We start from the raw sequence: 17,068 nt of genomic DNA on the forward strand, positions 1-17,068 counted from the left end.
TATTATTATTATTATAGCATTTTTCACACATTGCTACCGTCATTTCGCCGGTTTGTTTAAATTCTAAACGGAAATGATTTTGTCAGATGTCTTGTATAAAGTTTTTATTTATTGAATTTGCAAAAAAATCAAAAAGCTCCGTTTCTCAAAATCCAGTGAAATGTGGATGGAATAAAACGGCTATTCCACTCAGTCTCATCATACACGGCTCATACACGCTACGTGCCTCATCAGCTGTCAGCTCATGTACGACTCGATTTCGTGGAATAACTGTTAAATATTTCATTGCATGACTATACAATTTAACACCGGATTACACTCTGTCAGTGTTTCTCATACCCAAATATGTTCCTAGATGTATGTCATTTGATTTCTTAATCTATTCTGAGAAAATATTTCCAATTTATCTGCGAGTTTAGCAGAAATGGGGAGGGACAGAGCAGCAGCAACATAAACTAATGAATGAGAAAAGGTGAACAGACCTGTTAAAACATTCTCCTTTCCTATTAATGTGTAAACTTTACCCTATGGGATTGATTGCTAGCTGATGATTTCCACTTGTAAAGAAGCTGGCATTAGTCGTGACAAGTCCATGATCCAGCTGCAGGCTCTCGGAGCAGCTCTTAGTATTCAAGTGCTGTCATTTTCTGCACCCTTTTCAGATATTGCAGCGCACACAACCATGCCCAGCTAAAATGACAGCCCATTTATAATACGGTCATTTTGTTTAAAGGAGAACTGAAGTCATTTTTAAACTTGCTTAATTTCTTAATTAACGTGTTATTCAATTACGTTTTCTGTTTTAGTAACCTTACAGTATATCGTGACTTGTATTGGCAACTAATAGCAATTAAATATTATACTTATTGGCCTATTCGTTTTTTAGCCGTGTTGAATTTAGTTCGTTTGGTCCACGGCAGGCATCGCTTATCCGCGCTATCTTCACGAGACTTGTGTGAGACTTCGAAACGTCAAGTGTCAGCCAGGTGTCAGTGCCGCCATTTTGAAAACTATTTTATAAATATGTTACGTTCATTATGTCTTCTTCTTAAATCAAATCATTAGTTTTCTTTTGTTTCAGACATGTAAAAGTTTTTTCCTTTACCTGACATGTTTCGACGGTGTAACTTCCGTCTTCATCAGAGGGTCACCCGGATGTTAGTGTGTGACGTGCCTTTATAATCAGCTGATGTTACGGAGGTGTGACCTCCCTGTCAATATTGACCGGTCGGTCACACATCCGCAGTTCTGCGGAACAATATACAGGCAGAAGGAGGGGTTTGCGATGGGGGACCCACTCTCCGCCATAATGTGCGGCTTCTTCACGGAACACCTCGAAAGAGAGGCTATTACATCTGCCCCAGAAGAATGCAGGCCCACATTATGGAGGAGGTATGTAGATGACATCCTAGAGAAAGTGAAAGTCGGACGCACCCAACAATTGACTGATCACCTCAACTCTATAGACCACACCGGCAACATAAAATTCACGCACGAAGAGGAAACAGAAAAATCAATAGCGTTTTTGGACATAAAAATTCACCACACAGACTACGGAGACATCAAAATAACAATCTACAGAAAACCGACACACACTGATCAACATCTGCTCTGGACGTCTGAACACCCCATCGCACACAAACCGTCAGCTGTCAGAACACTCTACGAACGTGCAGCAATCATAACCGACCCCACAGAACGCGCAACAGAAGAACAACACATACGGCAAGCTCTGATCACATGTCAATATCCACCATGGGCCATACACAAAGGTGCACAACAAGTGAAAACAAAAGAAAAGAGACAGACGGAAAAAGGAAGACAACCCAAAAACAGGAAAGCAAAGCAGTAGTGACTGTACCGTATGTAAGAGGAGTTACAGAACAAATCCAAAGAGCCATGAAAAAACACAACATACAAACACCCGTGAAACCACACACCAAACTACGACAGCTACTAGTTCACCCTAAGGACAAAATCGACCAACACAATAAATGTAATGTCATATATGAAATACCATGCCTGTCATGCAATAAAACCTACATTGGGGAGACAGGAAGGAGGTTTAGTACACGAAAAAAGGAACATAAAAAGGAATGTGAAAAAGAAACAGAACAGAGACAAACGAGCACGAAAAGATAAAGCCACGCAAGAGAACCTCAAATCAGCAATAACAGACCACTGCAGAAGGGAAAATCATGTAATGGACTGGGACAATGCTCAAATCATACAGCAAGAGAACAACAGATACCACCGTTGGATTAAGGAGTCAATAGAAATCAGAAAGCGTAGCCCAAGAACAATAAACAGGGATGAGCGGGCATACATGCTCTCCCACACCTGGAGCGCCGTCCTGAGGGGGCAACACTGACAGCGGGAGGTGTGACCGACCGGTCAATATTGACAGGGAGGTCACACCTCCGTAACATCAGCTGATTATAAAAGCACGTCACACACCAACATCCGGGTGACCCTCTGATGAAGACAGAAGTTACACCGTCGAAACATGTCAGGTAAAGGAAAAAACTTTTACATGTCTGAAACAAAAGAAAGCTAATGATTTGAAAACCGTTTTACCAACGAAGTATTGCACAAAAACGAGTTTAAATGACAATCACTGCCTACTTTTTTCAAACTTTTCTGATTGCTATCAAAACAAGCAAAACTTCCGGCTTGATTACGTCAGCATTCGAAAGAGGGCGCGCGCGTCTTTTGACAACGTTGGCAGATGTTGGTCACTTTGGTTTCCGCTGTACGTTTTACTTCCGTCCTACGATGTCTCTGCGAATCTCGTTTACGGCCATTGCTTTGACATATGGACTGATATATTACATAGCATATTTCAAACACTCATAACTTGCTATAGCAATGACAGAATAGCATTCCTATATTTAATAAAATGAGAGAAATAGAATTTGGGCGGCACGGTGGTGTAGTGGTTAGCGTTGTCGCCTCACAGCAAGAAGGTCCGGGTTCGAGCCCCGTGGCCGGCGAGGGCCTTTCTGTGCGGAGTTTGCATGTTCTCCCCGTGTCCGCATGGGTTTCCTCCGGGTGCTCCGGTTTCCCCCACAGTCCAAAGACATGCAGGTTAGGTTAACTGGTGACTCTAAATTGACCGTAGGTGTGAATGTGAGTGTGAATGGTTGTCTGTGTCTATGTGTCAGCCCTGTGATGACCTGGCGACTTGTCCAGGGTGTACCCCGCCTTTCGCCCGTAGTCAGCTGGGATAGGCTCCAGCTTGCCTGCGACCCTATAGAAGGATAAAGCGGCTAGAGATAATGAGATGAGAGAGAATTTTGATGATAAATTTGCCTTCAGTTCTCCTTTAAGTTCATGACACAGTATTATAATGACCTTTCAACAAAATAGTTGCTGACTAATTTCTCTCTCCGTTTTGTATTTAATGTGCACATGGTGTACCTTTTTCCACCAGTCAAAAGTTTGTAATAAACCACTTTTTATGCAACATGTTTTCAGGCAACAGATTGGGACTGGTAAGTAAATTTCAAATGAACAGTTTCTTTTTGCCAGTGATTTTTGAGTGGTCCTTTCGTGGTAGAGAGTGCTAAGAGTCAGAGACACAGAGCGGTCATTGGTAGGGAGCGGATCCCATTAGTAACCATTTTGTGGAAGATGTGAATTTTGATGATTGTGGTTATAGGGGTAGCGTTTCACTTTTCTCACAATATCGTGTTAGAATCATTTTAAGGCATTTTGATGCCTGGGCGCTAGTTCTGATCATTATTCTCGAGTGTGAAATGTACTACATTTTGTCCATGAAATTACAGACCATGTCAGTGTTCAGCTCTCAACAAGAACAACTGTACTTTGAATTGATTGCCCATTTTCTGATCCTCAAGAGGTCTTGAGGAGACGTGCAAGAGTGGCCTGCAATTTCAGCTGAATTTAGTGATTTGATTTCACTCATTCATTCATCTTTAGTAATTGCTTTATCCTGGCTCGGGCTGTCGTGGCTCTGAATACTTGACACTAGGGCTGCACGATATCAGAAAAATATGCGATATTCGATAACATGACTGAATATCTCGATATCGATATGTATCACGATAATTAAATATATAATGTTTTTCTTACCTCTACTCGCCGTTCTGCCCTGTATCTAGCATTTAAAAAAAAAAAAAAAAAACAATGCATCGCTTCCATTCCAACATTATTTTTTATTGGAAAAACATGGCTACACCTGCAATGGTGTCCATCAATCATCTTTAAATCTCTTAATTTTTGTGAGCGCAGCAGAAAATGTCTTAAGTTGAAGTAAACAAAAAACTGAAAACTACATTACATTAACATAAAGCATTCAAAATGGCAATTTCAGCGGCTCCCGGGAGATGAAGGTGAGCGACACAGGTTCACCATAAACTCAAACACAATCTGTTAATAACACATGCGGGTGAGAGAGCAGTGGTGTGTGTGAGAGAGCGAGAGTGAGAGCAGTAGTGTGTGTGAGTGAGCAAGCGGTAGTGTGTGTGTGTGTGTGTGTGAGAGAGAGAGAGAGCGCGGTTTTATGTTTTAATGCTTCTGTACAGCAGTGTTTGTCCCAGTGAGCCGCCCCACCACTGTTTTATAGGTACATGTCTTGCAAAGTACCTGAGTTTGCAGTACGTCATCCCTCCTGAATCCAAAGTACTTCCAAATAGCAGACGTGCATTTTTTTTTTTTTTTTGGAAACCAGTTCCTCCTCACACAAGTTTGTCTCACCACACTTGCTCCCGCCTTCCGCCATCACCACGAGGCTTTTACTTGTTTTGCAGTAGGGGGCGGAGTTATCCCGCGGCGCTTGTTGACATTCAAATGTGATTGGACGGCACAGAAAAATGTGCCTTTTATCGAAATTTAAGTAATTTTTGCGGTATGTGTATCGCAAACTATGATATCGCGATATCGATACTTTTTCGATATATTGTGCAGCCCTACTTGACACATGATTCTTGACGCTCAAATCAGCATCAGGTGTTTCCTATAACGACTGGGTCCCAAGTGCGTGCACAACGTGTGCTGAAGGACCCCCGAATGTAAATGCACTTTTTAAGTCTCGGTGAAGATTAGCCAATGCAGAGCTGCTGTGTTGCTCATGTTCACGTCACTGTATAAGAACGAGCACCTTGCTGCAGTTGTGAAATTACTTTATTTTATTCTTACCTTTGTGGAAATGAAGTGAGCATAGGGTTTTGCTCTGTTCGACACCAAGTGAATGGTGTTTTTATTTATTTATTTCGCCCCATTTTCCCTTCTACGTTGAGCAGTTTCTCAAGTTTTTTTTTTTTTTTCCCTGATGATGAATTACTTTTGGTAAATTAAAAAATCTGATGTCTTCGTTTCGTTCAAAACGATTTGCACATCCAAAAAGGCAGGTCCCATACCGACCAATAACGACTAACTCGTCTGAATGAAGCACTACAAGCGTGCCCTCCTGTCATGGCAGCATAGTTACCGTTGCTATGGGGTCATGTGACAGTACAAAGTCTCTCTAGACTATTTAAAGAAACTAGTCTAACTAACTTGTTTTTGGGAGTTGGGAAGAACCCAGAGAATCTCAGGAAATCTCTGGTTTTTCATATCATGCAGAATATGTAAAAATCCACACAGACAGTAATCCAAGCTCACGATCAATCCAGGGACCCTGGAACTGTTCCATCTTCCTGTTGCATCACCGTTCAGTTCAGTGGGGTTCATATAATTTTGTGTCCACAATGTAATTTTGCCCTCGAGCTTCATTATAGTCATTAAAACACTACCGGATAAACAGAATTAACTGAACAATGTCTTCTGAGTTTTTCTCACTTAAACAACTTTGTGTATTTTGTTGTAATATCAGGAGGAAGATGAAGTTCCAGATGATGAAACGCTAAATCAAATGATTGCCCGCAATGAGGATGAATTTGAGCTTTTTATGGTAAGAATGACACAATGGTCACTTCCCTTACTCCATTACACACCATCACTTGATTTATCCTCAGTTTTATCTACAGTACCGGTCAAAAGTTTGGACACCCGTACTCTTTTTCATAGGCTTTTCTGTATTTTGACTATTTTCTAATAACATATGGAACATGTATGGAATTATGTGTTAAACTAAAAAAAAGTTTCATATTTTAGGTGGTGTTTACATTAGACCGTATCAGCGGATCATCAGATTAACGTTTTTAAAACGATTCGCGTGCACACAGCAACACCAATACACGATTCGCTTTCACACAGCAACGCCAATACACGGATACGCTAATCACATGACTAATTCGGCACGCAAGTTGAAATGTGTCAGTGCGGCTCAGCGCTTCCTCCTCAGCGGCTGCGCTCCCTGAACAGCGAGTGCCCTCTGGAGGGTGCGCACTCCGGCCCTGCGCAGCTCACAGAGCGCGCGAGTGAAGCGCACGAGCAGTGATTCGGGACTGAGCCGCTGTGCGCAAGTCACTCACCACTTGCAAGTGGAAGGATGGCAAGCCTAAAGACAATCATAACTACACAATGGGCAGTATTTGCATCTTACCATGAACAACATTAAGAATGGCAAAGCATTATATTCATACTTTTATACTCTTTAATGAAAAACAAAAAGGTGATACAAGGCGGAAACAATAGCAGGAAATGAAGTCCGCGCCGTTTTTCAGCACTCGCGTCACATGACCAACGTGGCATGAACAACGCCAGCAAATCAGGAAGGTGGATGTCACAGTGACGTTGTCCAATGATGACGTCAGCTAGAGCTCAGCACTGCATTTCCTCGTATCTCAATGTTTACACAGCACCGGATCAGATACGAACTGGGTTGAATACGTGGGCCCTGGCGGATTCAAGTTGTTCCGCCTGTGGAGTCGTTTCCCGGCGTTTTAATGTGAACGGACAGTGCATCCGCGACGAAAACGAGACGGATACGGTCTAATGTAAACACCACCTTAGATTCTTCAAAGTAGCCACCGTTTACCTTGAGGTCGTACCTGGAATGCTTTTCAGTTAACAGTTGTGCCTCGTCAAAAGTTAATTAGTGGAATTTCTTTTTCTTTCTTTCTTTCTCTCTTTCTCTCTTTCTTTCTTTCTTTCTTTCTCTCTTCTCTTTCTTTCTCTCTTTCTTTCTTTCTTTCTTTCTTTCTTTCTTTCTTTCTTTCTTTCTTTCTTTCTTTCTTTCTTTCTTTCTTTCTTTCTTTCTTTCTTTCTTTCTTTCTTTCTTTCTTTCTTTCTTTCTTTCTTTCTTTCTTTCTTTCTTTCTTTCTTTCTTTCTTTCTTTCTTTCTTTCTTTCTTTCTTTCTTTCTTTCTTTCTTTCTTTCTTTCTTTCTTTCTTTCTTTCTTTCTTTCTTTCTTTCTTTCTTTCTTTCTTTCTTTCTTTCTTTCTTTCTTTCTTTCTTTCTTTCTTTCTTTCTTTCTTTCTTTCTTTCTTTCTTTCTTTCTTTCTTTCTTTCTTTCTTTCTTTCTTTCTTTCTTTCTTTCTTTCTTTCTTTCTTTCTTTCTTTCTTTCTTTCTTTCTTTCTTTCTTTCTTTCTTTCTTTCTTTCTTTCTTTCTTTCTTTCTTTCTTTCTTTCTTTCGATCAAACTGTAAATAATACAGTAAATAGCCCTATTCCACAACTGTAGTAATGTAATAAGACATGAAGTGTCTTTTTTTTTTTTTAATTAATACAAATAAAGAAAGCCATTGAATTAGGTCTGTCCAAACTTTTGACTGGTACTGTATAGCAGTTTAAAATGCTTTTTAATAAATTTACTGGCAAATGATGATAAAAATGGACCTGGTCTCTTTAGCGCATGGACCTGGATCGGCGTCGCGAAGATGCGCGTAACCCTAAGCGTAAGCCTCGTCTGATGGAGGAGGATGAGCTACCATCCTGGATCATCAAAGATGATGCTGAAGTGGAGCGGCTCACCTGCGAGGAAGAGAAAGAGAAGATGTTCCCTCGCGGATCACGCCACCGCAGGGATGTGGATTACAGTGACGCGCTGACTGAGAAACAGTGGCTGAGAGTAAGGCCAAATTTTTGCCTAATTTACTAATTAAAAACTAGCATCGTGAAGATTTTGGCATGTCCTGCTGTCTCCAGACCTAGCCTCTAGTGTAGTCCATGTCTTGATGTGAACATTTACCTCTAACTATTGATTTAGTAAAATGTGGACATACGGGTTAATACCTGCAAAAATTTGTTGACCAGGTGGATTTACTAAAGTGCATAGATGCATGCAGAGCATAGATTCTTTTAAATGAGCAAAATAATATGCCGTGCCAGTTTTATGGGTTTAATGTGCTACATATGTAATTTAGATAAACATTGCTACCCAAATCCAGGTTGCGGTCAACACAACTAGATTAGTTTAGAACCTACAGTGTGATTTACTAAGCCTAAGCTTCACTTTCACACTTTCACAAGTAGCACTTGTATGTGTAAAGTGTAAGACTAATAAGACTGGCTAAAGTAACTAAAGGCCATCAGTGTTCGAAATACCCGTCTGCTAGTCTGCATTTTGCAGAATGATTTTCAAGATTGCAGAAGAAAAATTAAACAACCTGCAATTTTGCAGGATGAAAGAATCAGGCTCGGGATTCAATGGTTCTCAATTTTTAGCAAACTAGCGGCGCTGTAAATAAACTCAAACCTGCGCCGCGCGAACCTGACTGCGTTTTCCAGGTCAAAGTTGAGCAATATTTACGTAATACCGATGAAAGGCGACGACTACCAAATAAGGGCAGTTGCCATTTTCCAATGTAAGATTTCGTCACTTTTAATACCCGCCGGGAGGACCCGACAACTACCTCGGCAGTTTCCGCCATGCATCTCCCAGAATTCAATGCGGCACAACAAACATGGCTCCCAAGAAGAGGATTGTTTCTTCGGGGCAATAGTCCGACAAAAACACCAAGGAAACAAAGACAATTTTGTCATATCTCGGCAAACCCGGCAGCCAGCGTGACTCCAACAACGGCGACAGATCGCGCGTCCGCAAGGGGGACAAAAATGAAGACGGTCACTGTTAGAGTTGCATATATATATATATATATATATATATATATATATATATATATTGGTAAATTGTATAGGTTTGTATTAGTGCTGTCAAAAATGTCACGTTATTAACGCGTTAACTTGACTCAATTTTAACGGCGATAATTTTTTTTTATCGCGAGATTAACTCTCTGTGGCATGATGTAGGTTTTTCATAAACTTTTGAAACTGCCAGGAACTTGGAACAGAGACTTTGGTGAGAAAACCGATAGCAGCTAGACTGTAATGCCACGCCCCGCACAGCCAGAGTCCTCTGCCCCCCCCCAAGAACCAGCGCGGGCAGGGCGCGCTAATAGAGATGGGATTTATGGCTCTTTGATGGGATTCGCATCTTTGTGATCCGTTCTTTGAAAAGAGCCGTTCAAAAGACTGGCTCATTTGGCTCTTTTTAAATATTTATTCAGTTTTTTAAGAAGACAGCGTCTAAAGAAGCCAGATCCCTCTGAACTGTAAACTCAATGCTATCCCAGAAATCCTTCCTGTAATATGCAAATTTGGCCGCCTCTGATTGGACAGCGCGACGCATCAACAGGCAGAAAGTGTAAAAGTACAAAATGTGTTAAGTGAGCTGAAACAGTAAAGATCAGATTCAATGCAATATTTATCAACGAACAACTTAAACTTAATATAATAGTGTACTTTATATTATAATCAAGCATGTCAAGCCTACCGTCACTGTGTAACCTGTCTCTCTTTAGTTGTAGACTAACTCAAACAGTAGATCATTTCACTCATGGTTCTCTTGCTAGCCCCGCGCCGGTGCTCGGCTTAGGTTTCAGTTTGCAGTGGCTGTGTCAAGACGTGTTATGCTTTGCAATAAAAAAAAACATTGGTACAAAGCAAGCCCATTCACTTTTTTTATGCTGATAAGAGAATTACAATGGTTTTTTATGTGACAAAAATGTGTGATTAAATTGCGATTACCGTATTTTTCGGACTATAAGTCGCACTTTTTTTCATGGTTCGGCTGGCAATGCGACTTATACTCCGGTGCGACGTATATATGTTTTTTTTTTTTTTCACCGCGGAATAACTGGAGCTGATGCTGAGTCTGACGACAGCCACGCAGAAGAAGAGGAAACGGCGCTTCATCTGCCGCTGGAGGCAGAGTTGTTCAGAAGCGACACCGAGGATGAGGAATTCAGTGGATTTGCTGATTTGGAGTGAAATCATCGGCTTGATAAACTTGATTGACCTGTGTTTTATTATTAATGATAGGCCTGTAGTTATTTAAATAAGTTATGTAGTGATTTTAGGCAGTGCTTAATTTGTGAAGTGGGAGGTCCCGGAACACAGGAGGTGGGTGGGTCCGGCGACTCAAAAAAAAAGAAAAAAAAGGCGGGGGATGGTTTACTATAACTTAAAGCACATGCGCTTATTGTGTGTGTAAAATAATAATAATAATAATAATAATAATATCAGACATTATGATCTTAGAAAACGCTTTAGTGACAAACAGTTACAGACAGTAATATGTCGTGATATTATATTATAAAATATTAATTTTTATTAGTCTATATATTAAATTATATATTACATTTATCTTCTAAAATAACAGACTGTACTCATCACAACCGGTTTATTTCACCATTGGAGATCAGATCACACAAGACATGAGTTAAATGACTCATTTTAAGGATTTAAGTAGGGGATTTAAAAGCGGTTGTTGTTGTTTTTTTTTCACTAGACGGTTGTTTTTACTACCGTACCTGTCTTTGGAGATGATATACCTATAGCCTACTTGACCTCTGATTTGATGAAATAAAATTCGACAAAAATGAAGAATGACACTCCTCGATGATGACTACAGCTTTAATAACACAGATGAAAGAGCCAGGGGGCGATAATAAGCCCTACCGGTAAAAATATTCTAAAAGCAAACTGATTAATGCATCAGTAATAGGCTACTAATATTAGTTATAATAATAATAATATAGGCTATTAGTAATAACGATAGTGATAGTATTAAAGATAGTAGTAGATATTTAAAATAATCAGACTAGGCTACTTACAGGGCAAAGGGCACGTTATCACTGCTCAGCTGTTCGTTTATTAAATAAACAATGCAGTCGCGCAGTAACCACGTGCCGCTTATCAGATACAATCACAGATTCTATGGATAGAATAACCCTTCAAAAAAGTGCGACTTATAGTCCGGTGCGACGTATATATGTTTTTTTTCGTCTTCATAATGCATTTTTTGGCTGATGCGACTTAAACTCCGGAGCGACGTATAGTCCGGAAAATACGGTAATCGCGAGTTATCTATGACTGTCGCGACATTAATCACAATTAAATATTTTAATCGCTTGACAGCACTAGTTTGTATATATTGTATTGTTGAATCATGCAAAATTATACTGATATTATATCCCTTTTGAAGACAGCAACAGTATTTTACCTTTATTCATAGATACTTTTGAATATTTTGTTTTCTCATACCAAGCTACACTAATACATGTTGTGTACATGTTCTATTTTTTTTTTTTTACTAGTGCTGTCTTGCCTGTGGTGCAGACTAGCACAAAGTAAAACAGTTGCCCTGTAAAGGGGTGTTCACACGGCACATGTTTGCATCGATGCTGCACCGATGTATTTTGTTGCGATATATCTTACACCGGTGTAAATTTTGTGGAGTGTTCACATGTCACAAACCTGCTTACTAGAGAGAAGCGTGTTAGCACCGGTGCAGCCCCACTTGCGGTCACACGGCAGTTTTTGCGACCGTGCTATACATAGGTCGCGTGAACCGACAATTGTCCGTCATTGACGGATTTTTTTTAGCTATGATGGAAAAATCTGAAGGCCGTCGGTCATTTTGACGGATGTTTACCGTTACCATTACCAATAACAATAATAGCCTAATAATAACAATAATAAAACATAATGAAACACACAATTGAAATGATTGGCAAGTTGTGGCAGAGTTTTCTTACATACAGTATACATAGCCTTCACTGCCGTCACTTTCAATCTGAGCCGGCGTTGCGGCAGTCTTGACGTTCAGTGCATAGGCTACTCATGTATACACTGTAGCCACTGCGCAAGGCTGTTCCCCCCCATCGCGCTCCTGACCGCACTAGGACTTTTCTAACCACTAGCACAGTGAGATGGATTAATGTTTCCCTTCTCTGCAGAAGACGTCATTTTTGCTATTAAAAAAAAGAGATGCATTGGGTTGTTTGTGTTGTTTCCCTGCCTGTACAATAGCGCTCATTTAGGCTAGTTGTTTTCTTGTTTTTAAAATGAAACACATGTCGATTTATTGTATTCTTCCCCAGCAAGCTTAGGAAGCTTAGGAACATCACTGCTCGAATATCTGCTAAACTATCATTTTAATGAGAGCACGGGTAGACAAACTAACATTTAAACATAACTTTCTTTTTATTTAAGACCTTCCGTGTCAGGTTCCAGGCTCCGCCGAGCCGAGACGCAGGGTGCAGCTGCACCACTGGTGCAGAAAGACCGCATGCTGCAGGATTTCCTCCCTATGAAGAGAGTACTAGCAGGGTCGGGAAATCCAACTTTCAGAGGCTCTTGCCGGCTTCTTATCACTTCCCTGGGAGAAATGTTTCCCGACTTCAGAACTTTGGCTGAAGTGGCGCTGGTTATTCCAGTCTCCAGTGTAGAGGTCTGCGCAGGTCAGATTTTTCAGTCCCGCTCCCGCCCGTGCCCGCATTGTGCAGTCCCACTCACGTCCGCGCCCGCAAAGAATTATGATTTTCAGTCCCGCTCCCGCCCGCGCCCACAAAAAAATTATGATTTTCAGTCCCGCTCCCACCCGCGCCTGCCATATTTTGTCCCGCTCCCGCCCGCAAATCCCGCATGATGCTTACGTTTGCGTTATTTCTCAAGAAAGTTCTTGTCTTGACACAGCGTGATGGTGCCCCGCCCCCTACTTTGAGTGGATTTGAGCATAAATATCTACAGCTCATGTTCGTTATTATTTACCTTCTTTCTGAATTCAGCATGTAGTGTCTCTAATAATAATTAGTGCTGCCAAGCAATTAAAATATCTAATCGCGAATCGCACATTTTTATCACATGAGAAACCATTGTAATTCTCTGATCAGCATAAAAAAGTGAATGGGCTTGCTTTGTACCAATGGTGTTTTTTTTTCTTTTTTTTCTTTTTATTGCAAAGCAGAGCTAGTAAGAGAAGTGAATTGATTTACTTGTTGCGTTAGTCTACAACTTTAATCAGAGAGACAGGTTACACAGTGACGGCAGGCTTGACTCAATGCTATCCCAGAAATCCTTCCTATAATATGCAAATTTGGCTGCCTCTGATTGGACAGCCAAATTTGCATATTACAGGAAGGATTTCTGGGATAGCATTGAGTCAAGCCTACAGTCACTGTGTAATCTGTCTCTCTGATTAAAATTGTAGACTAACTCAAGCAGTAAATCAATTCACTTCTCTTACTAGCTCTGCTTTGCAATAAAAATAAAAAAAAAAACACCATTGGTACAAAGCAAGCCCATTCACTTTTTTATGCTGATCAGAGAATTACAATGGTTTCTCATGTGATAAAAATGTGCGATTCGCGATTAAATATTTTAATCGCTTGACAGCATTAATTATTGTTAGAGACACTACGTAACTCAAGCAGTAAATCACTTTTATTCATGGTTCTCTTGCTAGCTGGGTGTGAACTGCGAGTCATTAGAGTGATCAAAGGATTTCCCGTTAGGATGATCAATGGCAAATTTAAGATGCCATTCCTCACTCAATCTGGCAATCTGACTCTCTCTGTAAATTTATGCATCTTAAAATGTTTTTATTAATGCCAAATAAAATATCCAGCACAAATTATATATGATAGACACAAATTAATAATTTATAAATTTTAGTTAGCGGGACTGCAGCTCATCACCGCTCCCGCCCGCGCGCGCATATGTGCACTTCCGGTCCCGCCCGCGCCCGCAATGAGCTTTCAAAATTTGTCCCGCGCCGCACTGCTTTGCGGCGGGTCCCGCGGGACTCCCGCGGGAGTGCAGGGCTCTACTCCAGTGTCGCAGCAGAGCGCGGGTTCAGCCTTCAGAATAAAATTAAAACGTCAATGAGAAGTCGTCTGTCCGAGGCAAAGACGCAAAATTTAATGACAATTGCCTTGGCAGCAGTCTCCATTGACGACTTAGATTATGCACAAGCGAGCTCCCAATTTAAATCCATGCGGGCCAGAAGGAAGGTTTGAGCTCATGCAAACAGGTCAAATTAGATTGTCACTTAAATCGTTGTAGTGGACTGTTTTATATTTTAACTGCAATTGTCTTGCTACGTTGTAAAATAACATTGTTCATATGCCCGCTAAGGCACAACAGCCGCAATGTTTTTAGCGGAGGGAAAATGGGTTCACAAGTGACCGAACGTCAGAATCTCTGTTCATCTTTTTGCATCATAAATACATAAATAAATGATTAAATAATACAAGCTTGTTCTGTGAATTAATTTTTAAATGAAAGAGTCCATGAAAACACAAGTTATTAAATATATAGCATTTATAGCCTATATACATTGTCATTTAAAAGTTAAAATAAAATGACAGATAATAATGGACAATGACGGAATTTTTACGACCCTGTCCATCAAAATGATGGACAATGAAAAAGTCTAACGCAACCACTGGTGCTATACGATAGAAATAATGCGGAAATGAAATATGCGCATGCGTGAAAATGTACTTCCTTTTCCCGGTTGTCATGGCATCATCAAGCGCCGGGAAAACAACGTGGATGAAGACACCAGTGTTGCCAGATACTGCTGACGTTTTCCAGCCCAAAATATGTTCAAATCCGCCAAAATGCACTTAAAACCGGCCAATCTGGCAACACTGGAAGACACGCAGTTCTGTTATTGTTGATATTTGCCATTTTGGAAGCGCAAAATACCAGGATGCAAATTATGCAATGCCCGTATGTAATCAACGCTCCTCACGCGTAGCGAGTCTACCCCTGTAGCGTTCAGACGTCCCATTTTATATCGGTGCTGCCCCGCAAACTAGCATTTACTCCGGAGTAAATTTCTTAAACCACCTCCCGAGCAGGGTTAGATTTGCACCGGTTTAAGCAGCTTTCAGGGGCTACACCGGCATAACTTTGTACCGTGTGAACGCTCTACCAGGGCAGCCCCGGTGCTACACCGGAGTAAAAGTTGCCATGTGAACACCCCTTAAGACAAAGCTCATAGGTTCAGTTCTGCCATGATTAGTTTGTACCCAGTTCTCTGTTAGTTTAGAGCAGTGAAGCCCCTGCAGTCGTTCTTAGTTCAGTTCACGACCTTGCACTTTAGAAGCCAGGCAAACACCATGAACCCAAACGTCTTTCCATTTGCCAGTTGGGTTTTATTCCTTAATGGCATCAATTCTTTGCATCATCGTAAGATGTAACAGAGTGTAGAATTGAAACCTTGCTTTCAGTTTAAAACTACAGGTTGCAGATGCAAACACTGTGAATGAAGTACATTTTGGGTAACAATCTATTGTTCAAGCTAGAAACTTAATCTTGACCAAATGTAACATGACGTGTAACATGAAAATGAATGTTTTGTTTCTTGAAGAACAGTTGTGTTCTATTTTTTATTGCGGTGATACCTTTATTAGTATGTTGTGTGGAAGGATAATGTGTGGGTGTGATAACTAGTACATTTATGAATTAGTTGGTATACTTCAAGTTGTAGTAGCCCGTAGTGTCAGGGCGAGGGGGATGAAAGACCTGTGGAGGGATCATGGAATGATAACTTTGCTGCAGAGAAGGATCTGTGAAGACTGAAATTAAAACTAGAGTGAGAGAATAAAGAATTACAGTAACGCTATGAGTTGTAAAGCTAGATATGATGTAAATATAGGCATTATTAGGTTGAGAAGGGTGTAGTATGGAGGCTTGTGTATTTGCAGAAAATATTTCCAAATTGCAGAAGAAAATTTTGACCTTCTGCAAGATTGCAGAACACTGGAAAAAAGTATTTCGACCACTGGCCATGTATTAATCTATCGAATCCTGTTTCTTTTATCTAAAGAAAAAAAAATTCAGAATCTTAAAGGTCATAGGCAAGGGTCGGAGGTGAAACGTAGAATAACAACTTTATTGTCTAGAAGAACGACCCAAAAAGCGAATTCAGTTTTCCTGGTGTTTAATTTGCACCCTAACATTGAATAAAACGGTTAAAATATACTGGTTTGCCCAATTTCCGAAGGTTTGTTTACATCTCACTTATGTGCACTTTTACCGCCAGGGGACCGTCGTCGTGACGTCATTTAAGCCAAACAGACCGGGAGCAGTTCTGTGTTTACTTGCGAACCGAGCACGCGTGTACGGACTTTGGTCGTGAGAGGTTGTGTAAAAAGTCTGAAAGCGATAGCGATTTTTGAAGTAGGAACTCTCCAAACTGAATATCGAGAGGTGAAACCGTATATGTATGAACCTATGGCCGTTGAGAAGCAATCGGTGAACGTGGCTCACTGGTTTGACCGTGCGGCCTCGGAATCGGACAGCGACTCGGCCGACTCTGATCGCAGTGACCCCAGACCTCAACAAGACTCGCGCCCAAACGATTTATCCTGGTAGTTATGATAAATTCTTACTTTCGTCGTAATACTAAATAAGAGCCCTTCTGAAGAATAATTAAACCGCGCTCCCTAGTGGATATAGGTAACGATTACTGGACAGTGCGCCGGTAGGCCACATTAGCCTGCCATCCGCGGCATTATACTATTTATAGCCGACTCTAAGCGAGGAAATATCCCTTTGTCTCATTTCCACAATGATTGTCCAGGATCCCTCAGGATTCTTGACTTGTCAATTGCAAGCAAAGGTAAAAATGTTTACCTCCAATCTTCTCCTTTTTGCTTGAGTGTTGCTGCTCCGTTTCTTCTTTGACTGCTTGATTGTTTCACGCACACAATCCACTCTCTCCGCCTCTTCTCCTTTTTTGGAAAAAGCCAACCCTCTTGCCCCGCCTCTTCTCCTTTTTTGGGAAAAGTCAATCCTCTTGCCCCGACTCTTCTCCTCTTCCAGAAAAAGCCAGTCCACTCTCTCCGCCTCTTCTCCTCTCTTGGAA

The 17,068-nt window shown here is 40.9% G+C and overlaps 1 protein-coding gene across 2 annotated transcripts in view; it reads left to right on the forward strand.

Moving 5' to 3' along the window:
• smarca2 (SWI/SNF related, matrix associated, actin dependent regulator of chromatin, subfamily a, member 2) overlaps positions 1 to 17,068 on the forward strand; it is a 147,217-nt gene that overhangs the window by 86,863 nt on the left and 43,286 nt on the right. For both annotated transcript variants that reach the window (XM_060907217.1, XM_060907218.1), the window contains exons 27-28: positions 5,837 to 5,914; positions 7,757 to 7,975. In XM_060907217.1, coding sequence (XP_060763200.1) covers positions 5,837 to 5,914; positions 7,757 to 7,975 — 297 coding nt within the window. The remainder of the gene's footprint in view (positions 1 to 5,836; positions 5,915 to 7,756; positions 7,976 to 17,068) is intronic.

The sequence above is a fragment of the Neoarius graeffei genome, chromosome 24, assembly GCF_027579695.1.
Source record: "Neoarius graeffei isolate fNeoGra1 chromosome 24, fNeoGra1.pri, whole genome shotgun sequence".
In the NCBI taxonomy this organism is placed as follows: Eukaryota; Metazoa; Chordata; class Actinopteri; order Siluriformes; family Ariidae; genus Neoarius; species Neoarius graeffei.